General features: G+C 41.1%; 2 protein-coding genes across 8 annotated transcripts in view; both read right to left on the bottom strand.

The window, feature by feature from the left end:
• The window catches only part of pdlim2 (PDZ and LIM domain 2 (mystique)), a 36,356-nt gene extending 35,720 nt beyond the window's left edge, over window positions 1–636 (bottom strand). Inside the window, exon 1 of the mRNA XM_068704071.1 lies at window positions 311–636. The gene's annotated coding sequence lies outside the window, so the exon portion shown is untranslated. The remainder of the gene's footprint in view (window positions 1–310) is intronic.
• Window positions 637–1,561: 925 nt separating this feature from the next.
• sorbs3 (sorbin and SH3 domain containing 3) lies at window positions 1,562–23,683 on the bottom strand. Of its 7 annotated transcripts, none has more exons than XM_068703477.1 (21): window positions 23,526–23,683; window positions 15,442–15,498; window positions 14,507–14,695; window positions 14,234–14,306; window positions 13,435–13,568; window positions 13,213–13,276; window positions 12,130–12,168; window positions 11,947–12,034; window positions 10,804–10,912; window positions 9,374–9,427; window positions 9,106–9,213; window positions 8,417–8,469; window positions 6,843–6,913; window positions 6,137–6,198; window positions 5,936–5,982; window positions 5,643–5,757; window positions 5,403–5,528; window positions 4,362–4,907; window positions 4,125–4,228; window positions 3,916–4,022; window positions 1,562–2,947 (listed from the first exon to the last, which is right to left on the bottom strand). In XM_068703477.1, exons 2-21 carry the CDS (start codon window positions 15,451–15,453, stop codon window positions 2,886–2,888), a joined length of 2,163 nt encoding a protein of 720 aa, XP_068559578.1. In that variant the 5' UTR covers window positions 15,454–15,498; window positions 23,526–23,683; the 3' UTR covers window positions 1,562–2,885. The 7 variants fall into 7 exon arrangements, with proteins under 7 accessions (XP_068559578.1, XP_068559577.1, XP_068559580.1 ...); XM_068703476.1 differs by lacking the exon at window positions 23,526–23,683 and adding an exon at window positions 22,827–23,037; XM_068703479.1 differs by lacking the exon at window positions 23,526–23,683 and adding an exon at window positions 22,827–23,037 and having other exon boundaries at window positions 1,562–2,316.
• Between the last annotated feature and the right edge of the window lie 1,210 nt (window positions 23,684–24,893).

Below are 24,893 nucleotides of genomic sequence, written 5' to 3'. Positions count from 1 at the left end.
CTGAGGCTCCCACACCTTTGATGAAGAGATATGAGTCTATCGGGTTTAATGACTTCAACAAACCTATAATAAATCACAATACCGGCCATGAAACAACAACATGTCACATTAGTTAACTAGAAATGTGACATGTAACGGGGCCATTAGTTGCACACAAAAAAGTGGGGAAAGGACACTCATTTTGCTCCCCCAACAAATAAGCGTTTAACCCACTTGAGTTTTGATTAATTGATCTGCATCACAAATCAAATCCAGCTTTTGATTTACCCAAGAGGCTGTTGAGACACCTAATAACGCCATGTTTACTTACCACGATGAGTGCAGTGATTTCAGGTGCCTTCTTCTCCACCTGTTGAATCTCGGCGCGCTCCTCGACAACACACTGAGCTCACACACAGCAGACTGCACTGGTCCCAGTTCAACTCTGCCTGAAAAAACAACCGCGTCCAAAATGCGAGCAAACAAAGCAGAAAGCAGCTTTTTTTTAAGCACCGGAGCGGAGATGAAGCGCTGTTAGTCCCTTGTCTCCGTCTCCCTTCTGGCGTCTCAGATGTTAAGGTGGTGGCACATAAGAACACCACCTGTGGCTGCGCGCGCAATGGAATCAGTGCGTCGAGCTCGGAGTGCCATGTGCTGTTACCAAAATAAAAGGTTTGACACAGGCAGCGAAACTGGGCGTGTCGCGTCAGAGAGGAGGTATGAGAGGAGGGTGCAGCATTGATAATTGAGCCATTTATCCTGAAAACACTCTCGGGCTGCGTTTTGTGTCTGCGCGCGCCACCTTCTGACGGCGCGGGGCAGAGCAGCATGCGCTCCAACCAGAGCCACGTCAATCAACTAGTGACGTATTAGTGACTACGTAGTTCACCTTTCTGTCCTTCTGGCTCAATTATAAAGGGTGTAGGTAGATCACTGATTAGGTGGTTAGACTTAATAACTGATCTAAATATAGCAGGTTTTCTTTTTTTTTTACTAAATTTGTATCTTTACTAAAGATATTTTGCATTTTATACGTTCTTAAACTCACTATAATCTCACATTCTTGTCAGAGGGAACGTAGCCCCACTTAAAATCAACATAAGAACATCACAATGAAAGACATTTATTAAATCTAAGCTACATGAAAGCTACTCCTTTTATTCATATTTGTTAGATATTTCTTAGATTTAATATATATTAAATCTATATATAAATCTAATTTATATATAGATTTATATATATATATATATATATATATATATATATATATATATATATATATATATATATATATATATATATATATATATATATATATATATACCCACAAATATGTGTTAAGGTGTAACACTGTCAGACTAACCATATATGATAAGTGTGATCAACACAGTCCAGTGCCCTTGTCTGTATGGAGAGGAGAAGAAGAATACTCTCATTGAATGTATTTAGATTTTATTGTGAAGCTATACTGAAGCTGTGACTGGTATTCTCTCAGTCGTCCCTGCTGGTCAGTTTCATATTTGCCTTATGCATTTGTTGAATTACCATATGACAAGCATTTTACAAAATGAACACAAGCTACTTTCAGTATCACTCTGTAATGTTTAATGAAAATGTTACGTACCATACATATGAGATACATTGTTTTATAAGCAAATATATATTATACTTTAAATTTGATAAAAGGTTACAGTCTGTACAATCATGATCAGTCATATAAAATTGCGAAATGACCTCATAATAAGGACGTCTAATTACGTCACACTTGTCAAAGATTGCACTGGTACAAACATAAGTGATTTTGGAAATACGGTTGAATGTTAACCCTGTAAGCAGAAAACATTATGAAAGCAGTTGTAGTAGAAATAAAATGAGCTGGGATTGTTAAATGGATCATTTTAAAAAGAAATATAATGAAAGGTCAAATTTGGCACATATTTCAAATACTTCAAAAGATCATTCAACCATTTGCTTTAGAGGCAATGTCCATTTTTAACTTTAAAGTTATTCAACGCAGCTGATCTACAATTTACAGAGATTTGATATTTAATTTCAGAGCAAAGCAACTTATCTTACAGCACATTACATGATCTATCTCATTACTTTAACATTTGGCATTCCACTCCATGGCTTGAGAGAGATCCAAAAAAGCCAAATATTCTTTAATGAATAACTTGCTTATGAAAACAGAACACGCATTAATTATATTTGCTCTTCTGCATAGCCTCGTGACAGGCTGTAAACTTCTCTTGACATGTCCGAGCCCTTACTGTGCTTTACATTAAGCACACTTGTTCGTGTGGTTTCCTCAAACTTGCCCATGGTATTTTCAGAGATCTGAAAGAAAATCTGAGTAAGATATTTGAAGGAAACAATCAATCAAAATGCCTGAAAAATGTGCCATCTTAACTCTCAGCAGTGTGTTGTGATGGCACTGTGGTGACACAAAAGCTGCATCATACTGTATCAGGACCTCAGAAGGAACAGCACTGTTCACTGGGAAGGAATGCAAATTTCCTGCAGCTGCAAATAGTTGTGGAACAAAAAAGTCCATTCTTTGCATCTGAAACAGTATCATCAGCATTCATTCTTTCCTCTCAAATGGTGTGTGTGACAACACTCTCCAAGACTCAGTGGAACACACACACACACACACACACACACACACACACACATGCACTCATGCAGGGAGGTGAGGTGAGAAACCACTTATTGTCTCTGCCTTCACCTCTGTTCTGGAAAACAGAGTGAACATGCAGGTCTGACTAGGTTTGGGAGTGCGATGGGTGTAACTGGATGAACAAATGCTGGAGTGCCAAGGAGCGATCTGTTGGAGAGAGCTGAGTGACTGGTTGGTTGGGCTCTTATGAGTCCAGGTGGATGTGGGCAAGCAGGAGGTAAGGAGGTCAAAGAGGTGCCACGTAATTCCCAGGAAAAGTCCCAAAAGCACGAGTCCGTTCTGACGTACCTACAAAGAACAGAGCACATAGCGTGGTCACACAATAGAAACAAACAAATGTATGCATTTATTCTCAAAAAAATGCATAGTTTACTTTAAGTTTACTGAGCCAATTACATCTGCAATGTTTGATTATATCCACTAGAGGGAGTAAATGTTTTGATATTGGTCACAATGAAACTAAAATAACTACATTTAAATCAAGGTTAACTTTTCTGTTTACTGCTGCCTTTTAGTAAATAATTTCTTATACTGCACTGTAAATTTTATTCTTGTGTTTTATACCTGTGTTAGTTTTATTTTCTATTCTCTTGGCTCTTAAATAACTTTTAATTGTACATAAATGCACTTTTATGATAAGTTTCTTTTGCACTTTGTCTTTTGGTGTTTCATGTAAAATTGCATGATTGTTTTTTTAATAATACAGACTATAGACTGTAAAATCCCAATCTTTTACTTCATGAAAAATCTTGATTGATTCCCTGTTGAGGTATCAGAATATGCTCCATCACAGATTAACAATAAAAAAATATATTGTCCTTAACTGATACCCCATTAATGTTCATCCTACAGAAAGGTGACAAATTAAAGGCTAAAATGATGCAGATGCTTCTTTCAGGACACAAAGGCCTCCTGAATGGTTTGATGACAATTAAAAATATGTCAATCATGGCTTTTGACCACAACATCACCTGTCAGAGATTTTGGAGTGACTTTGTTAGTCAGTTCCCTTTAATAACACCAGACAAGGGATTATATTTTGGGAGATTGATGTTCCATTCCTCCAGCAGAAGCGTTAAAGCTGTTCTGGAGGCTCGTGGTGGCACAAAATCAAGACAGATGTTTTTTTTCTCCTCTTCAATTTGTCACCCATCTTACCCTAAGGTCCTGCTTCACTGTGCTGTTTCCATGGGAATTATATTGAGGGAGTGATTTATTTAGTATATTATTCACAAATGAATTACTTTATTGCTTACCTACAAACCAGCCATCGTCACATTTCTCCATCACTCTTACAATGTCTCCTTCTCTGAGCTCCAACTCATCTGAATTTTGTGGTTTGTAGTTGTAAACCGCTTTATATCTAAAATAGAGATCAATGAAAAAAATGAAAAAAACAGATGTTGTATGCCACAAATTTACCAAAGCTGCAACAATGTGGAAAAATAAAAATGTGGAGACGTACGGTGTGCGTTGCACCACTGTTGAATCAGGGTTGTTTGACACTTGTGTTTGTGGCAAGGAGTTACCGTGTGGAATAAATCCTACAGCCTGGTTTGGGATCGCACCCTGGAAAAAATAGAAACCTCACATCAGGCATTATGAAAAAATAAATGATAATTAGCAGTCCTATAAACATAAACAGTGATGCCACGGGTGTGGGCGTGCAGTGACTTTCTCAGGCAGTGCAGTGAAAGCAGACCTGTGAGGGGTTAGGGTATCTGGGAGACGTGTTCGCTGTGGAAGCTCCAGCTCTGTGTACAGACGATGACGACTGAGTGGAAGGCGAAACAGCTCTAGCCACGGAGCTATGGTTAGCAGAGTGTGTCCCAATCCAGTGGCTGTTCTGGTTGGTGAGCGAAGCATTTTTGGAGGGCCACCGATTGGACGTCTCTTTGAATACAGGTGACTGAGTGGGGGAGCGCGACTGTGAAGCTGGGCTACCATAAGGTACAGGGGAAGATGGCTTCAGCGGGGAGTGCTCAGGGTTGGGGCTGAGGGAAGAGGGGGTGAAAGGGGACAATGGTGACCGCGGGCAGGGTGAGTGGAGCGGACGCCCTGGACTCTGAGGTGCAGGGGAGCCAGGAGACAGGGGGCCCGGTGAGAAGTCATCAGTAGAGAATTTGGTGCGGGGCATCTTGTTGACCTGGACGTAATTGGCCGGGAAGATGCCACTCCGGCTGGTCCCTGAGATCCTCCCCTCTAACCACTTATCGTCAACACGCCTGGTTATATTGATCGTCTCACCCTAAAGAAAATAATAGAATTTAGAAAAGTTAGACATTACACAGAGAATAACACATTATCTAATGACATTTAAATACTTAAGTGTTTGTATATTTCCTATTCGAATCAATTATGCCAGTAATATGCAAACCTTGTAACTGCGGCCCAGTGCAACAACAAGTCATTTTACATGTTCTCACAGTTTTTGTGCAGATTAAACAAACAACATATACCATCTTGATCATTGAGCTTTAAGCTGACTGCTAGAGAGCCAGCTGTTTTCCTACGTTTCCAGTCTTTATGCTAAGCTAAGCTAACCAGCTGCTGGTAGCTTTCTATTTAGCATACAGACATTGGGATTAGTATGAATCTTCCCATCTAATTCGAACAAAATATCAAAATGTCTTTAAGTGCTAATACGATTTTCAAATTCATTGTATTATAAATGTATGTGTTTCAATTCAAATGTGAAGAGAAAGCACCTTCATCTCTGTTACAGCAGCACTGCAATACTCACTTTCCGAAATGAAAGTTCAACTGGTAGGTCAGCGTTGAAGTTAAACAGAGCCACAGCTTCCCCGTAGTCCAACACCTGTAGAGTGGGGGACTTAATAGGTGTCGGTTTCTCTGTAGGAAGCAGAATCTATGGAAGACGAGGGAAAGAGTTTTAAGTTATAGTAATCACAGGGTTTAGATAACAAGCACATAGCAACAGTGCAGAGAAACAGCATCAAATGAGACTCATGAAGAAATTCACCTCCACATAAGTTGTGGGGAAAATGCCAGCTCTTCCGTGATGCTCTCCTTCAAACCAGTTGGCATCAACCATCCTGTGGATGTAAACAATGTCGCCTTTCTGCAGCATGAGCTCCCTAAATAAAGGAATAAGAATAATGAGTTGAACAGTTCAATTTGTTCAAAATGAAATGTGCATCATGAAGAGAATTCAGACTCCAGATTTGACAGCTTTAAATCTGATAGCGATGTAACAGAAATGTGAATGACTAAGGAAATGGCCTATCTATCGTTTCAGCTGACACTGTAACTCACTTGGGTGACTGAGCCTGGAAATTGAACTTGGCTCGCGCTGCTTTCATCTGGTAAAACAAACAAAACATACAGCATTAAGGAAAAATTTGCACAGATGCATGACCAACTCAGAATGAACCAATATGTCACTTAAACCCACACAAAATGGATTTTTTTACATCTTCAAGCCTGTAAGGTAACAAGAAAATCAAATAAACATACCCTTTTCTCTTCTTTCTTAGGTGGGAGCTCCATGGTGTCATTTGCAGGGGAAGGACGTTCTACTGTGGAAGTAAAGTAACAGTGGAATGAGTGGAGTCTAAAACATACACTCTTTTGTTCAGCAAATGTTGTTTTTGGATGTGTTGCTATGAAAAAGCGATCACTGCCTTAACAGCTACGTAAATTCAAAACGGATCTTGGAAATTATTTAGGCTGGCTCCATTCTGGACTAATTTCCAGGAAAAACAATAGGATAAAGCTAATCTTTAATCAGGTCTTCCGAGTTCCGCTTCCTATTTTTGTGGGCTTCCTCTCCACCCATCTACAGCACCTTCTAGTTCTGTAGGAAAAAACTGCAAAAGCTTTCCATGATCACATCAGCTTCATCTAAAATGCGAAATACCAGAGCAGAAGACAACAGCGGCAATGAAAGAGAATCATGGGACCTTCAATTAGATTACTGAAAGAAGCCAACATCAAATATATGCTGCTTGATTAAATGAGTGGCTCGCAGACTGAAAATGCACATGTCTTTTGCTGGGTTCAAGGAAGAGCAGAACATGATCAACTTATGAACAGTACAGAGAGAAAGACAATAAATACTCTAAACATCTTAAATCAGTATCAATGCTATAGCAGAGACGGTGAGAAAATCACAGTGAGAATCCGTGTTGCACAGCCAAAAGAGAAGAAACTCCATGTTTACCATATGTGGGAGCAGAGGTCAGTGGCGTGCCAACAGAGTGATGGACAGGCTGCCTTGGTGCTGATGAAGTGCTGAAAAAGTGAAGAAAATTTAAGATTTTATGTTTATATTACTGTCACTGTGTATCCCAATCAAGGGAGAGGGTTTCTAATGATATCATGGTAGAGTCAAACACAGACCCTTATTGAAATACACACAGCTCAATTGTGTTGGGGGACAGTGTTTGTGTGTGTGTGTGTGTGTGTGTGTGTGTGTGTGTGTGTGTGTGTGTGTGTGTGTGTGTGTGTGTGTGTGTGTGTGGCATATTCCTAAAGATTCACTGTACAACACATCTGGTTGCAGCTGCTGGTTTTTGTACAATGGACAGAGATGAGACGAATAATCAGACATCTAGAAGGCCATGCTGATGATACTGTGTGACTCATGTTGTCATCCTTGAATTAAAAATCTGGTTTAGATCTTTACAGCCCTGAAAACTCAATGAGAATCATGAGTCTAGTTGTTCCTGCAGAATTAATCTGAAACCCAAAGCTTGCTGCCTGGCCTCCTCTGAATTAATTTACATATTTCCAGACAGTGTTGTTTTGTATTCCAGTACCAAACTGAGAATTTCTTGCTGCTGTTTGGTTTAATTTCACATGTCCTTAGCAACAGGCTCTTTAGAAAAAAAGCCCCCCTTATCCCACCAAGCCAGAAAAGGTCAAACCATGAACTCAACCTAGCAAACAACAGCGAGAATCCTGCAGGAGAGCATTACGCACATGGTGAGAAATGTGGAATGCTGCCTGCTGTTTGAAGCAACAAATACTGTACTTAAACTTGTTAAACTTCAACAGCTTCCTAACAGAATCCAGCACAGAGAGTCACCTGATCAACTACCAAAACAGATACCCTGCAAAGTATTAATGGTCGTGCTGTCCAATCACAGTGCTGGCTTTCTTTAAACAGCAGGAAGCAATGGCCAGTTACTCCCACTTGATGAAGCAATGTCAAAGTGGATTAAGAGGCTGGGTGTTGGGCTCAGAGGAGGTCTGTTATGTGGTGATTGTCCCAGGCCTTTCCATTAGCCTGTCTGGCATGTGCCTCTATTAAACAACCCTCATATTGAAAATAACACCACTGTATCATTTATATTTAGTTAACATTAAAACTGCTTTCTTGACATATATCTTACTGAACTCCACTTGTACACTTGTTAGTGAACAAACTGTATCACTGACAGTAACATGCACAGAAATCAGGAAAGCCACAGCTTTGTACAAAAATAAGTAAAAGGCAAAACATGCCAAGAAACACATGGTAGTCAGTATTGAAAGCTCTGAACATACTTTAAACAGTCTTATTGGTATGTGTTAGAACAACTGTACACGTTGAGTACAATCTACATTTATGTGAAATTGACCATTGTCATTTAATACAACATATAGGTACAAGTTATGATGTTGAAAAACATGTTTAGTGGTTTCTATTGTAAAAAAAAAAAAAAAAAAGGCATCTCAGATGATAAAAATAAATAAAAGTTTTTGAATAATTTGTAACAATAATATTCCTCATTGCTTTCTTAAGTAACTGACCTGTATGTAGTCCCAGTCTTTGGAGCAGTTACCGGCTCCCCACCTCTGGCCTCCTGAAAGCAGAGCGAACATTAGACACAGTTTGCTCCCCTGCAGCCTACTGTATCTAACAGCTCAGAGGAAATCTCACAACAACTCAGACAAAGTAGAGGTGCTGACCACTCCCAAAGGAGCAAGAAATCCCCTGGGTCCTATCCTCCTCGGTCTAAAAACAACACCATTCATGATCTGTCTGAGCTGCCAGTGATTTCAGTCAAATCACAACCTATGAAGCAAACTGAATCACAGAACAATCAGGAAACAGCTCGAGAATCGAAAACCTTTTCGGGTCGCATCAAAGTTGTTTGGGTGATTGCAAAGGGAAGGTCTTAACAACATGATCAAAAAATATGATTGAAAGGAAATTTATAGCAAAAGTAAAAAAAAAATTGGCAGCCAAATTTGCATTTGGGTGGGGGGCAACTTGCAGGCAGGCGATTAACATAGCATATCAATCCAAGAGCAAGACAGGCAGGCGATTCCAGGGCTGTCATCCAGATCAGAGAGGGAAAACAACAGACGTGGCTAGCAAGCAGCGAGGGTCTCACTGCCTTCATTGAGAGTGGGGAAGTAAAGGTGAGGGTGGGTGAGGATTCTGCTAGGTTGAGGGGGATGCTTTAGCAGAGAGAGACAGGAGGGGGGCTCAGTACCTCACCCCGGCCTCGATGCTGCTTCTTCTGGGAAAGTCTCCTCTCCAGGCCCTGGATCTCCGAGTCCAGCTCAGCCTCAAACCGACTTAGCTCAGAGACCAGACTGGCCTGAGCCCGAGCAATGATGGAGTTGGAATGGCAAAATTAAAACACTAATACAGTGTACTAAAAAAATGTTTGGAGCTAATGGTGTCCCTTTATGATGATTTCTAAGACGGAACCTCGATAGAGTGAATGCAGCAATTGAGATTCTGTGAAAGCAGCTCACCTCAAGTGATGGGGACTTTGGTGTGTCAGGTTGTTTCTTCGAAGATACATGAACCTAAGGACAGAAAAAGAAAGTGACAACACTGAACAGAAGTTTCACCACCTAGCAGTTAAATCAAGACATGCTGCCGCCATTTCCCTTCTGTTTTTTGAGATTGTGTTCAGGAATTCAGAGGGATTTGGGACTAACTGAACAGTCTGCCATACAAAGATTTTGACCAAATAGCAAATCTGACAGCAATATTACCGTCTCTAACTGTCCCCAAGCTTTCAGGGAAAGTTAGAGAAGCAATTGAAAGTAGGCAATTGAAAGTCAAACTCTAAAATATCGTGAAAAACTTACATTTATAAAGTAAAAAAAGTTTAAAAAATGCAGTAAGGCAGGCTGGATGTCAAGATGCCAGCGGAGGTGTAAGGAAACACCCATATATTTCTTTCACATTATAATAAACTTGATTTCACTACCTAGTCGATACCATTTTCAAAACTTAACACCAAGAGAGCAGCTGATTCTATCAAACATTACTTTACAAGGCTCTGCTGGCGAGAACCACGGACCCTCGTCTCCAATTTCAGTTTTTTTGGTTGTAAAACCCTTGCCTGAATGTGCCCCTGTGAACGCCAACGCCTTCCCATCAGCTGGGAGTCATCCTCACTACAATCACAGACTGTAATGTCAATGTGAAGCAACACAACACCTGATATGGTCTGAGCACTGGTTTTCTAAATGCTGTCCAGGGGATAGAACGTATGCTGCTGTCATAAAGAGGAAATTAAGTAAGTCTCCATGCTGTGAGCCATTATGCACCACAAGAGGTTAACGCCATAATTCGGATCACAAGACACCTCAGCTCCCGTGGGGGAGTGGAAACAAAGAATCCTTTTCTTCACAAGCCGCAGACACAGGGCACAATATGCACCAGATCTGGGACATTGTTGCAAGAGCCATTAAAAAGCTCCTGGACAGTGCAGAATACACAAGACAATAAATAACAACCTCAGAGATAAATAAATATGTGTTAGAGTGTCACCAGCTGGTAAATCACAGACTTTCAGCACAATACCTGATAGGAACTTAGATCATGTCTTTTCTTGTCTGAAATGCTGAATGAATGAATGTTGGATCCTCTGAATAAAAGAAGAAGTGAGCATATCTGGTGGTAAGCAGCGGGTAAACTGTTAAATGACCACACTCACAAGTTACCTCGCGTGAGAAGATGAAATGTGAGGATTATAGGCTATAATCCTTAAAGAAAAGGAGCCCATCCTCAAACCTATTCTTGATCCTCCACACTAAGAAAACAGTGCAAGACCACACAAAGAATTCCAGTGATTAGAGACAACAACAATGCTGGATAAATCTAGCGGTTAAAGAATCATGAGTGATATCACAGCCTATTTTTAAACTATGGCTGCGTGTGAGGTTGTTACCTGACTTTGGATTTCTGAGGTGCTGCTCTTCCCAGGCTCAAAGTCGAATATGCTCCTCGGTTTAGGGTGCTGCTTTCCCGGGTCTGACAGCTTATCTACATCCTCGCTCCTGAAACATAACACCCCGACACACACACACACCATGGACAGCAGCTAAATCATGGCTTCATTGTAAGTGCCTGTAACAACAAATCCAAACTTGTCTGTCCCACACGTTTTCCCTCCACTGCTCTTGGCCTTTTTGGTTGGTATTCACATAAGACGCCATCTGCAGTGCTTATATGTTGTAAAGAATCACTTCATATTGGATTAAATAGCCTACTAGTGCTTTGTATACTGATGTTTTTTAAAACATCAGTATACTGGTAAATGTCCTCTCTTGCTAAACATTTAAAACACTGTATGTCAGAAGGTGAATTTGAACATGGATTTATGTAATTTCTCTTTAAAACATTTTTGATGCATGGAAAGGGAACTTTTGCATTCTATCAAACTTAGCTGTCTGGTCTAACCTTTACCTATGTGATATTGTTTTATCTGCGCTTATCTGTAAATTATTATTTAAAACCAAACTGCGATATAGAACAAGCCAACAGTGGAGCTTAGTAGTGTCACATTTTGGGAAACAGCTTATTCGTTTCCTTGCCAAAAATTAGATGAAAAGACCAATACGACTCTCAAATGTGTACATTAAGCTAGCCAGGAGATGGTTAGCTTAGCTTAGCACAAAGTATGGAAACAGAGAGAAACATCTAGCCTGGCTCTAACAAAAAACACCAACCAGCACAGCTCCCAAATTTGCACATTATATACTGTATATCTGTTTAACCCTTTTTCGTCCCTGTGAGGTTGCCAGAGGATACTCCAAGAAGTAACACTGCAAAGGAAGGCTAGCTATTTCAATATTTTACCAGTCTTTGTGCTAAGCTATGCTAATTGGCTGCTGGCCATAACTACATATGTAAGCATGTTTGGAGTACAGAGGTAAGAGTGGTAACAATCTTCTCATCTGTCTCTTTGCGAGAAAGCAAGTAAGTGTATTTCCTAGATTGTCGTACTATTCCTTTAAGTCTGACTCCCACCTCTGTGCCATCCTGTGCCCCATGACCCCGAAGCAGTTACATCAAACCAGTGTAAACTCACCAGTCTGGTAGAGCTCCATGAGCCGTCAGTCTGAAGAGATTCTTGTCTGCTTCATTACTTTCTTCTGTGTTGGCAGCTAACTGGAGGCCTGCAGGTCAGTGGATCAGTGCAGATCAGTCTTAAGTAATAACTGATTATGTAACTGGACAGGATAACAATGTGGACTTTGGTGGATTCACTTACGTTCAGCTGACCACTGCTCCGAATCCTCCAGATCAAGTTCTGGTAAACGACAACAGAGAGACTTTATTTTAGACTGACAACACCAGTTTATATAGAACAATCAACCAAAATATAATTCGTATCTATTTTTCATGCTCTTATACTCCTTTACAATATGAATGTATGTGTCTTATAGTGAGACACTCTTATGAGTATTTTAGATCCTTTACTTAAGTAAAATGAAAATGGTTACACTGTAAAAGTTATCTGATACAATTAAATCAATCATTAAAACTCACTTCCCCCTCACATCCTCTTACTGGACTTCATTACAGAATTCAAAACTGCTCTTAAAACCCATCATGCTGATTTCAACAACTCTATCTTATTTTCATTTATTTCAACTCATTGTTGAGCTGTGCTTTGTTGCCTGTTATGTGCGTAATGTTGACTTTAGAAATATCTTATTACTTGGGCTTGTTGTTTATTGCATTTTATTAAAGATTTAATATGATGTGGCATGAAAGGGGCCATCAAATATAAATGTATCTTTATTATCAAATATTATTATTATTATTATCATTAATAATACTAATATTATTATCAAATGGAGAAATCCTGTCTTTGCTTCATCAAAGCTCATCAGAAGCACCTCAGTGAGTTGTATGCTAACACCATAACTTGCATTGTATCAGTACTCCTCGATGCTTTGAAATCCAATATCGTTTAAGAACACAAATCATTTGCTGAGCTGAAAATATTCCTCTAAAACAAAAGTGATCCAGAGCAATCCAATAAAACCACCTCAGTGCAGCAATGTTGACGTTAACCACACAAATAACATGGAATGTGCTTCTATTACACAACACGTAACAAATGAACAGCTAGATTTAGGAGGGGCTGAGATAAGAAGCTGGATTATTGTCAGAACTAATAAGCAGAAATGACATAAGACTTTCGGGCTCTTTCATTATGTCTTATTTTGCCTCTGCAATAATCTGTTTGCTGGATCACGTCTGTAGTACCTGACACTGGCAGAGAGGAATTCACTCTGGTATTGTGTTTGTGAGAGAAGAGGAGGAGGAGGAGGAGGAGCGTCCTTACCCTCTGGCTTCTTGTGAATCTGTCTGAACATGCTCTTGTACCAGTCTCTGGGCTTGTTCACACTCTGGTATAAGAAAAGAGGTAAGGGTGCAGAAGTTAAACTAATCTGGTGAATTAGACTCAGACAAATACAGCACCATTGGATTTAGCAGGAACTAAAAGATAAATTCATATAATTTAAAGCTAGTTGATCAAACAGTACATTCTGTGTCTTTGTCTTACTGATCTAGAGGCAATGGGCATCCCAGTTTCATCCACTGGACCGATTCCTGAGAACTTGATAAGCCTCTCTTCCCTGGTGGGAGTCCAGCTGCGTGGTAAAGTTGTAGAGCCCTGAACACCGTTGGACATTCCACCTGGGTTACAATCACAACATTAAGATTTCAGAAATCATGTTGTTTCCCGTTATTTATTGTTTTAAGCTAAATTCAGGTGAAGTATATGGCCATTGATCTGGGTTTAAACCCTACCACATCACATGAAACCAGTCCAAAGTATCGTTTAACACTTTACACATCAACTGACATTTCAACTGCATTCATCGTTCACTCTTCAACTGTTTTCATCATTTTACTCTACAAATAACATTTCAGCTTCCTTCAGTGATTGCTCGACAACTAATATTTCGGCAGCGTTCATGTTTTTCATGTCTTTACATTTCTAACTCCTTTCAAGGCTTCCACTGTGACTGACACAATCCAGCACATTCATTTCAACTGATACTGCAGTTTCTCAGGCTTTACACTTAAATTAACATCTTTTAATTGTATTCAGTGCTGACACTTCAACATCTTTCAACACTTACATTTAACTGCTATTTCAACTTCTTTCAGTATTTGAATTTTGACTGCTACTTCATCTACAACTTTAAAATATCTAAACAGATTAATTTCAGTGAGCACACATACAGTTTTATCCGTTAATTTAGATTTACACAAATGTTTATTTCCTGAAAACTCCAGATATTCAGAAAGACACTTGTGTTATGCATATATTTAAAAATAAAAATAAATAACCATACCATGCAACTGTGAGGGGCCATAGTAAGATCCAAAGCTGAGAGTTGTTGGTCCACTTCCATTCACGTCTGACACCTTTAGAAGGGCAGAATTATATTTGTATATTAGTAATACAACCACTCAGTGTCATGTAACTGACAAGTGCAACAGTGATGGTTTCAAAACATGCTGTGATGCATAATTTTTCCACAGGGAGGAGCTCTTGTTTACTGAATTCCATGCTCTCAACCTCGGCATTGTTATCAACACAGCCTCCAGGAAACTACTGTGCATACCTTGCCCTCTCCAAATGGCAATCCTGCAGAACGAAAGGGGCTCAGAGGAGGTGTAGGGAGTCCGGGGGAGATGACCACTTCATGGGTCAGCTCTGGAGAAGTTAGGATTTGCTGACCTGATGAAACTCCAGGCTCCCCGGAGAAGATAACCCGGGAGCCGTTTAGACCGCCAGCCACTTCTGCACATTGCTAAACATAGAGGAAATGAGAAATGTTGATGAACACAAACAATGCGTGAACTTTGCTCCTGTATTGTCCTTTCCTGTTGGCCCTGGGTAAACACTGCACTCTACGGGATGTCATGTGAACTTATTAGCAGCCCAGCTATTCTCTAGAGAATAACTGGCCTCAGTGGGGGAGCCTTTGATGAAAAGGCCCCTAATTTATTTAAAGCAGGACCAGTGGGAAGTGGTGTTCCACCCACTTCATCATCTCTCTTGCCACAATTGCAGAAAGGCCTCATTCAAGGTGCAGAGTGGGGGCACTGAAACAGGAGAGGACCATTATGAGCCCATTAACTCCCTATTCACCAGGCCTCCCTATTCTCCAGCCAAGGGGTGGAGCCGGGGCCACAGAGGTTGGGAAGGGGCCGTTGATGTCAACTTCAAAGTCCAGCAGGGCTAGCACTGGTCTTGTGGTCTCCATAGAGATCTTTTTACTACCATCGTCCATGATGGCTAGTCCAGCTCTTCTATTGGAACGCTATGTATTTGAATCAGGTGCTTTGGTTCTCCCTGCGTGGTTGCTGGGGGTCATGGGAAAGCTCATGTGCCTTGTGGTAACAGTAGAACGGCTATGTGCATCAGAGGCATGATGTGGTGAAACTCGTCTGATTCCTGGATTTTGTGGGTTTAATGTGCTTGCTCAAGACAATGGCATTTGTTAAACTGTTGTAAAAGTCAACATTTTGCATAATTTTGAAAAAATGGCTTTACCTGAGACTGCATGTGATCTGTTATGATCCTTGTGTGACAGATGTGAAATTCTTGTACCTGCAAAGACACAAAATGCAAACGATGATAGTACGCTTATATTTTCCATAGGGGTTGCAATCTTTGTATCAAAATGATAAGCTATGTTTTTAAAATAGGGATATTGACTAGCACCTTCAGATATGGTATCAAATCAAGATGATAATGTATTTTTTGTTTTACAAGTTTTTGTGCCTGAACGTATTGCTAGAGTAAACTATTATGTGGCAGATGTCCAATCCAAGGTGAAGACAGACACAAATACAGAAATCGTTCATGTGAAATAACTTAAACTGCTCAGTTAAATTGGTCAAAGAACAAGTTGAATGAGGAAATAGGTTTTCAGGGCCTTTAAGAGTTTAGGAGATCTGTTACTTTTTTCATTGCAGATATTATCCAATCATGTATGTAAAAAATGATCCAAACATCCTAAGATTGTATCCCTGTTCTGAATTTTTCAGCATGCTCTTTTTAACCCTTTGAGTCATTAGTTGTGTCATAAATCACATGTTTCATCCAGGCAGACTTGACAACTGTTCCATTATCCCGTCCCACTAGTATTCCAAAGAGGGAAAGTTAGCGTCACCCACTTTTCCCTTTTACTAAGGAAAAACCCACCCAAAAAATGAGTGTGACTCACATGCTGGCTTCACTTTTCCCAGTCATACAATGTCGTAATAAGCAGGACTTGAGGGGCTGGGTGATGGAGAAGGTCGGCTACTGAAAGTGGAGACCAGCTTCCAATCAATTGCACCTCAGAAAAACAGATTAGGCTCTGCTGTTTCAACATCAAAGGCATGGGGAAAATGAGGGGAAGGCCATTTCCGCTCCTGCGTGCGGCAGGCACCTCTCATCTACAGTGGCTAAATGGCCCATAATAACATTGTAGGCATAGAAACCACAGCCACTGAAGAGTCCTGCATCCGTGCAACCCTGGCCTCTGCCGAAACATGGTTGTTTGGTGATTCTTTGTGCACTTGGACTGTGGTCAAAACTGATCTAGTCTTATCTTGAGGGGAAAACAACACAGATTGTAAACAAACAATAAGGTTTTTCCTGTTCTGATGCAAGCTATGGCTGTGTAGCTTGGCAAGAAAGTAATGACCGAGTGTGGGCCAGGCTACTACAGGCTGAGAGCTGCTCAACACAATTTGCACAAATGACTTTTCCATGTGGCATTTGCAGTTGAGCATTAGTCTGTAATCATTGTGGTCAATTCCAAGAAAACTATACGCACTCTGTGCCTCTGTGCACAAGGTTAGGACATAGCACAGAGCGCTTACACTGATAGAATCAATGCTCCAGTTTCCAGACAACGATGTCACTCTATCTGAGTCATCATCTCCCAATAACCAGCCTTACATAACAGGAAAAAAATGGCAACCGGAGGATTTTTGTCTACAACAGTACCATTACTGCGCAGGCATGACAGATGACTTATCCTTGTTCAAAGCAACCTCAGCCAGATGATTATCTGTCCAACAATAGGCAACACTGCAAACGAGCTACATTTACAAGTAATGGCTTAAGTAATCTCATTTACAATGTGTTTGACATGCTGGTTCTTATTCACACCAGATCTCCCCACTGCAGGCTGCCATGCACTTTAAAGGCCCCATCGCACTGACGAACTAGATGAGTAATTCATTGGCATTTTTAATGAGTACTGTTTCCACACAGACCTCTTTAATACCGAAATCCTGAAGAGCAAATAGCTCCTTTTTCAAGACAGCTGCCTTTTTCCATACCCATGCATTTCCCAATGGTTGTGGTTGAAAACTATCAACAAATATATCAATAAAATGAAGAATTGAATTAAGTGCACTACCATAAAGTTGGGGGACTCACAAGAGACAGGTGAGAATAAATGGTCAAAAAGAAAGCAGCAGAGACAAAATTATTCTGACCTTTAGTCTAGCTCCAAAAGCAATGGATCCTAGATTTCCCATAATTTAACTCAATAGCATCTCTTTGGCAGATTTGTTGTTCTTATAAAATATAATAATTTGCCCAAATATTATGAGCATTACGGAATACTTGTTGTTTTCACTAGATTACTAAAAAGTTGACATGGGAGCTCAATCCACTCAGAGGCCCAACAGACCGAGAAGACTGAGAAGACCAGCTTTATCGACGTCACAAACCTGATGAGTAAGCTCATGTCATAACAGTGTCTCTGTGTCTAATTTTTCTGGGGAGTTGAATCAAACAGGGAAATCCTCCAACAGCGTATGCACCCCCCCCATCCAGAGCACCAAACACAATCCTACCTAATAAGGAAAAATCAGTCTTGATATCTGGCAAATCCCTGTCCCTCAAGTCTGGCTTTCCCTGGGTTTGCTCTGAACACCCAGCACATTCTTACATAATTACTGAGACTCAACAGTGGAGGCAGCTATAAACTTTCACATGGATACAGTTTTTCAGACTGGTGGTATGTGACTGTGCTGATGCCATCTTTGAGATGTGTAAACGTTATGGCCCAGGTATTAGTTGAACCCCTGCTAAGTGAGAGGTCCATTATCACCACAGGTTTTGGGATGGAAGTAAAAACAGAGCCATAAAAGGTATATGTGCTTCTCAGCTGAGAATGAGATGATGTCCTGCATTTTATATTTCCAGCTTACTGCAGAGTATCTATTGTTGGATTCTGCTTTACATTTAGTCCGTTACAGGGCAACTGAGGACATCCAAAATGAAAATCAGGGGATTTTAGTATGGAAATCTCTGCCTCTGTCCCACAGGAATCTCATCCGGTCTTGAAGACACACAGTGCCAGATGTTAAACTTTGTAAACTGATCTACAAAACAGAAGTCTAACAGCTTCACAACATAATCAAATCAGACATTTGTGTTGCAATATATTTAAGAAAACAAAGTTATATTAGTGAGGGTTTTTTTTCCTTCTTTTTTTACCCATAAGGAGCAGATGAGGAACCATATTATGATGTGAAGTTGCTGAGCCAGAGCAGACCTATTCAGCAGCTACAAGGTCAGTGAACTTCACCACACCCCTGATTCCTGTGAATCACAATGGGAGGTTTCCACAGCCGGCAATAGCAACACAACAGTAATGCAAGGCTCACACTTTTGCAGAAAAGGAATTGGCAATTTTTTTTTAAAAATGCAAAAAAACAAAACCATTCACTCAATCAGTACCACAGAAACGGATGACAAGTGAACCTGCTGTGAGGTCAATATTTCTCAACAATCACTAGTCATCAAAAGTCTGTCTTCTAATGTTCTCTTTCTTCCATAGAAGGATGGATGCAACCGGGTCTTTTTGAGAAGACCCTGACCTACGACGACCTCCTCCTCAACATACAAAGCTTCTTGCATTGTTCTCACCAAGAACAAGGCTGTCAAGGTGACCACACCTAATGAATAACTGTCACAATGTCAACCTGTGAACTTCTGCAATCTGTTGGCACACCATCGGGAAAGTAGTGATTTGTGGTGAGAGGGCAAACGTTCTCCATAAATCATCAGGGACGGTGGAGAATGTGTCAGTAATGAGCAGGGACAATGACCCTGGGACTTAAATAAAACAAATAAAACTGTCACTCCTGAACCTGATGTCCATTCAGAAGCACTAGAGTTGTGCTCTGCTTCTGTGTGCAGGGTAGTGAGGAGAAATGCAGAGTTAATCATTGACTTCATAAGGTGGGAACTGCTGCCCATGAACGGATCTAAGTCCTTCTCACATACATGAAGGACACCGGCCCAAATATGAACTCAATATTTGCTTAAGGTGGTCATTTTGTTTGGGTGAGCACTGACCTGCGTTACATTTGACCTTAAACACTCTAAGTGTTATTTCTCTGATATTTACTGAGCACAAAGTGACAAACGGAGGAGTAAAGTCTTATCACCGGTTTGCACATGCACAATGTCACTGCAGCGCAACAAGTTGCATAACACGGTCGTAAAGCCAGAAGAAATCCTGCCTTAAAAAGTGGTGAGAAGGTAATCACAAGCACATTTGCCGAATACATAAAGTGGGCATTTACTTCTAAACAAATTAAATGAGTCACTCTGCAGTTATGTTGGAGAGATGTTAGAGGTCCTCTGAGGTTCATCACGCAACCACGTTGCCCTTCTGCAACGTAGCAGATGTGCAGCCCATACAAGGTCCTGGAGCCACAAGTTTATGATATGTAGTTATTGGGGGATACACACATTTATCAGTAGGGAAGTATTTCACCTCCTTGTATGGTGCTCCTCCAGTCAGAGCAACAGGAGGAGTCAGTCTGTGTGCTTCTTGTCAATGGAGAGGCGATGTGTTCCCAGGAGGAGCAGCGGGGCAATAAATAAAACCCCCTCTCTCCCAGAAGCGTCCAACGCTGAGCTGAAGTTTATCAGATTTGTCCTTACAACAAACACACTTCGTATAATACAAGATAATTCCTTATTTGGTTGGATTTTGTACAAGTGAAACTGTAATACAATGTGTCAGACAAAGCATGAGAAAATACACACTCAAATCACAGTAAGTACAGAAGAATCTCATAAATCCTCATGCCTGTCATTTTGCATCTTCAAAGCTGAGTGCAGCCTGTGGATATGAGGACTGGCAGCCGGACCCTCAGTAATATCACAAAGGGACTCGGAGCCGGCTGTGCAAATCACACTGACAGTAAGGGGAGCCACCAGCGATGACTGGATGGTCCTGATTTCAGGCCACTAGGTTTGAAATCTGCAGCAGGATGGGAAAGCAGATGATTTCCTTCGAATCTCTGGAGCTCTGCCGGCAAAGCAATGAGGGATGACATGTTGGGAAACACTGCCCACAGTGCCTTTTCACTCTCTCTCTGAGCTCCGGCTGTATCTCACAGCTGCTTTTGCCTCCACTTGCCAAAAAAGCTCAGTCAGTTAACTCCCACAGGTTTCAACATCAAAACTACACACATCACATGGGTCAACTTGTTTTCAGGTGCAGGTCTGCAGCACTAATCCTGTGTAGCAGCCCTGAGCAGTAAGACAGGTTACTCAACCTTCAAAAGACACAAGTTTCTACAGTCTCAACCTTTAAGATCACTCCCTGGGATTTCAATCTGTGCTTCCATGGGAAAGAGTGTACTCACCTTAAAAGTGGCACCTCTTTCTGTCTGACCGTAAACCACGCTGCAGACCCTCCCTGCTTGTTCTCTCTCACTAATGAGACTAACCAGGACACTCTCTCTCTCTCTCTCTCTCTCTCTCTCTCTCTGTGGAGGACTTCCCGGTTGACAGGCATCGCCATAGCAACCCACTTCGGCCCCTGTTCAAAAGCCACCCTCTGCTCTTGGCTTGTCAGTTTGGGGGGGCACCTCCTTCAGTGAAGCAGCCCTATTGTTGTGATGAGGTGATATTTCACAGCGCAGGGTTAACCAAAGGGGAATGCAAGTAGTTCATCACCTCCACCGCCCAGACACTGCCCAGTGACTCCATAACACCCCCTCCTAACTTTGTCTCTCCCATTCCTCCCTCTGCTTTTGTGTGTGTGTGTTTTATGTGTGTGCGACTGCAAAGGCCAGATCTCTGGCATGAAGGGAGAATAAGAGCTCTTGTTCCAGGAGCTCTGGAAGTGTATCAGTCATTACTCTAGACACAATACGGCCCACCACTGACAGCACAATCCTGTTGACTATTTTTCAGATTAGTCGGTCAGGTTGTTCAAACCACGGAGCGAAAAGCTGTTGCTCTTGCACTCAATACATGCCCAAATAAGACCAGGAATTCCAGTGTATCTGCAGTTCTTGCCAATGAACACTAACAGTGCAAAACCTGAAATCTAACATGCTGACAGGCTTGCTTTGGCGCTGAGTCTGCAGCAGGTAGACTGAGTTACAAGGTGAGCGATCCAGTCACCTGCTAACAAACGCAATCAGCTTTCTTGCTCATATGCTCTTTGGGTTATAGTAATAAAGTAATCAGGACAAGGATTATGTCTCTCTGTGTGTAGGCCAGTCCCAACTTGAAATTGACTCAGCTCTTTTTTAATAATTCAGTGGTCTGGCTTGGTAGAGCGAAACTCAGGGCAGATATCCATTTACTGAGCCTGTACTATACGATCAGGGTTGTTTTTGCCAAACAGTTGAGCCGCTGAATCTGAGGGGCGAGCTGGGCAGTGCAGGCTTCAGGTGGAGGCTCCCCTCATAATCTGTGTCTCGCCGGAGCAGATTCTCACCCCGCTGTGACCACATCTGACACCCTGTCACTCTGCAGCTAAATGAGGTAATCACGCAGGAGGTGATTGCAGCTTTGGCCCGGGACCTGACACCTCTCCCCACTCTGGATCCTTGATTACTTTGTCTCTGCCTCTTTGCTTAACAAACAAGGCTTCACCAATGCCAGCTCCCCTGTTTTTAATAACAGAGAAACATTGTCAGAACAGTAGGGGAGAGGCATGATGTCTGAGATGAATGAATTCCAGCAGACCTTTACTGTGCTGTAAAGACCAACCATTGTCTTTTCACACTGAGTGGTATGTGCCAGTGTGTTACTACACAAGCTCATTAAAAAGCATGACAGCCAAAGATTCCAGTGAGTGAAAAAACCATGACATAAATCTGTTACATAATCAAAAACTACATCATTCTACTCTGAAGAAACAAGAGACAGCAAGTCTGTAAGAGTTATCATCAAATCAAGATACAACTGGAGAGAAAGAGGTGACTCTACAGGTAAACAAGCATCAACATAACAATGCAGGACAGATTCAGTGTGCTTCATACCACAGGTTGTGTTTTGACGTACTTGCTGACGTGTTTTAATTGAGCGGTAAACAACATTCTTTTGAGCCGTGCTTGTCCCAGGGCAAACAATCTCAGTCATAATTTTTTTTTTGAGAACTTTGGTTAAAAAAAAAAAAATTGAGTACATTTCTAACAAGGAAATATTTACATACTAAAATGTTTCCGACCAAAACACCAACTACAGGAGGCAGCGTTTGGACAAGGTCTGATGATCTTCTGAACCACAGACAGTAAAAGATTGGCATCTGCTGTAGTAAAGTCCTCCTCATATCCGCCCTTATCCATATAAGTGCTCAACTGTTGCTCAACAACTCTGAGAAAAATTGAAAACAAAAACTGCCACAACAATGACAAAGCAAAGAAAATAAACAGGCCTATCTTGTTTGTCTCAGTGGTTTCCATCGATAAACTGAGTGATGAAGGAAAACAACATGATGCCCAAATCTGTGTCAGAGGCAGCTTCCTTTCCAATGAAAATGTCAACGACCGCATCTAATCTACCAAGTTAATCACATGACAGAAGCTGGAAAACACTCCCTTTCTCTTGAATTGTGAATATTCCCTTACATACTAACACTTGAGAAGTGGCGGCACAAGTTGTACAGTACTTACAGGCGAGTGCAGGCTGAGCAGTGAGGTCTCCTCAGTGCAGAGTGAGAGAGGAAGTGAATGAAAAAGAAAGAGGGAATCACTGCTGCTCTACTCTCCCTCCCTTTTTTCTCCTCTCTCTCTCAGGCCAACAGGGTGTCTTTTATCTTTGGTGAATGATTCAGCGTGGGTCTGAATGTTTGACTGAGCGTCCGTAGGCGTGCGCATGTGTGTGTGTCTGTGTGTGAGCATGCACTTTAAAGCTCATCAGGGAGAAGGCACTCAGTAATAGTTTCCATCCACAGCTGGAAATAATAGAGATTCCCATACAGGCACAGGCGCAGTGGCACCGCCCTCCAGTGTTTTACATGCAGTGGAAGAGGAGGAGATTTCCATAGCCATCTCAATAAATAGGCCTGAGTGACACACTTATTATAATAGCATGGTCTATTCACTGTATTAGACCTTTAAATGATTCAGATCAGGCACAAAAGACAGTTTCGGGTGCTTTCTGTGAGATCCAGGTGGCTCTATTGCTCACCTGACACTTTGCAAGATCCATCTTTACATTCAAGAAAGAGTACTTCTAAAGGGATTTCTAAAGGGATTTCTAAGCACAGATGCATACACACATATGCAAAGGCCCACACACACACAAACACTTGAGGGCCCCAGAAAAGTCTCAGTGTTTCCGTGTTCTGTTCCAGCACCAGACCTACTCACCCAGCGTGAGGAAAGCCTTACAGCACAGCCAAGAGAAGTAGTGCTACTGCTTTCCTTTTAAAGTCCACAGTGTCAGAAGAGCAGTTGTATATTCTTTAACTGGAGTGTAAAGCTTCTGTTAAGCTCCTGAGAGGTTTTTTTTTTCGGTTCCCACTCCCATATTTCCTTGTCCAGAGATATTGGTCTGCAGACGCCTGCTGGATTCCTGCGCCAGAAGCAAAAGTCTCAGCTCTGCCATCCAAGATAAATATTTAACAGGTTGGCTGCGAAATCAGCAACCAAAGGTCACACCTCTCTCTTTCTCTGGAGTCCATCTTCACGTTGGACACAGAAGATGACCACGTCACACTCCACAGTGTCACCTTGAATTGCTTTCAGGGAAATAACAGTCCAGATGAGAAACAAGCTATAAATAGGTGTGGAAAGAAACAATTAGCAGTTGCAATCGTTATTCCATCACTGGTCTGATAATGTATCTAATGTTAGTGAATGGATACTTCCTTCTGGCTGATGCTGTTTGTTTGTATGTCAAAATTAGAATCCATACGCTGTTTCCAAAAATCAGTGAACAAGATGCCCTTTGCCAAAAATGCCCTCTTTGTTCTGCAGTGGACATTCACATAATATGCAGTGCCACACTGCCTCTTAGTGGGACTGAAAAGAACTGTGTGGAGTTTATATTTTACCATGAATAAAGACAGATGTCGCCAAAGTCAAATAAATGCCACCATCCATCTGTAGAAATAGTGCGAAAGCACAAAGTATCATTCAACACTCAAAATGTGATTTCATCCCTAATTTAAAATAAAAAAATCTTAATCAGGACTTAATCCAGGTTTATTAAAGACACATTATCAATACAGATAAAAAATAGTAATATTTATACTGTTTTATGATTTCATATAGTAGAATAAGAGCAATGGATTGTTTCATCTTATTTAATTGAATAATAAATGCATAGCAGAATTATCGCCAACACATAATCAAAGTAATGTAATTCAAAAACAATGCTTCCATTTGTGTAAAAATGTGACCTCGCCTCCTTGTTCTCATACTTGTGCAAATTATGTAGATCGTATCTGCAAAACAATATGTACATGTCACAAACAAAATCAAAACAGTGCAACGACAAACCTTGTGTTTGCATCGGAGATCATTGTGTAACCCTATCAGGAAGAATACATCTGCAAAGGAATCTGTTTGTCAAATGAGCGAGATCCAAACCTTGATGCCCTTTAACCTAAATTGTTGGTTTAAGAGGATTAAAGAGCAAATCATTTAATCTATTTGTCATAGAGTGTACAATAGGAAAGGTGAAGAAATAGGAGTCTTTTGCCAATTAGACCCCATCGTGAGATAATTATAGGG

The sequence above is a fragment of the Cebidichthys violaceus genome, unplaced genomic scaffold, assembly GCF_023349555.1.
Source record: "Cebidichthys violaceus isolate CVI_PGR_0920_01 unplaced genomic scaffold, fCebVio1.0.p SCAF_9, whole genome shotgun sequence".
Taxonomy (NCBI): domain Eukaryota; kingdom Metazoa; phylum Chordata; class Actinopteri; order Perciformes; family Stichaeidae; genus Cebidichthys; species Cebidichthys violaceus.
The sequence above is the reverse complement of the archived record's forward strand: the minus strand, read 5'-3'. Positions and strand labels throughout refer to the sequence as shown.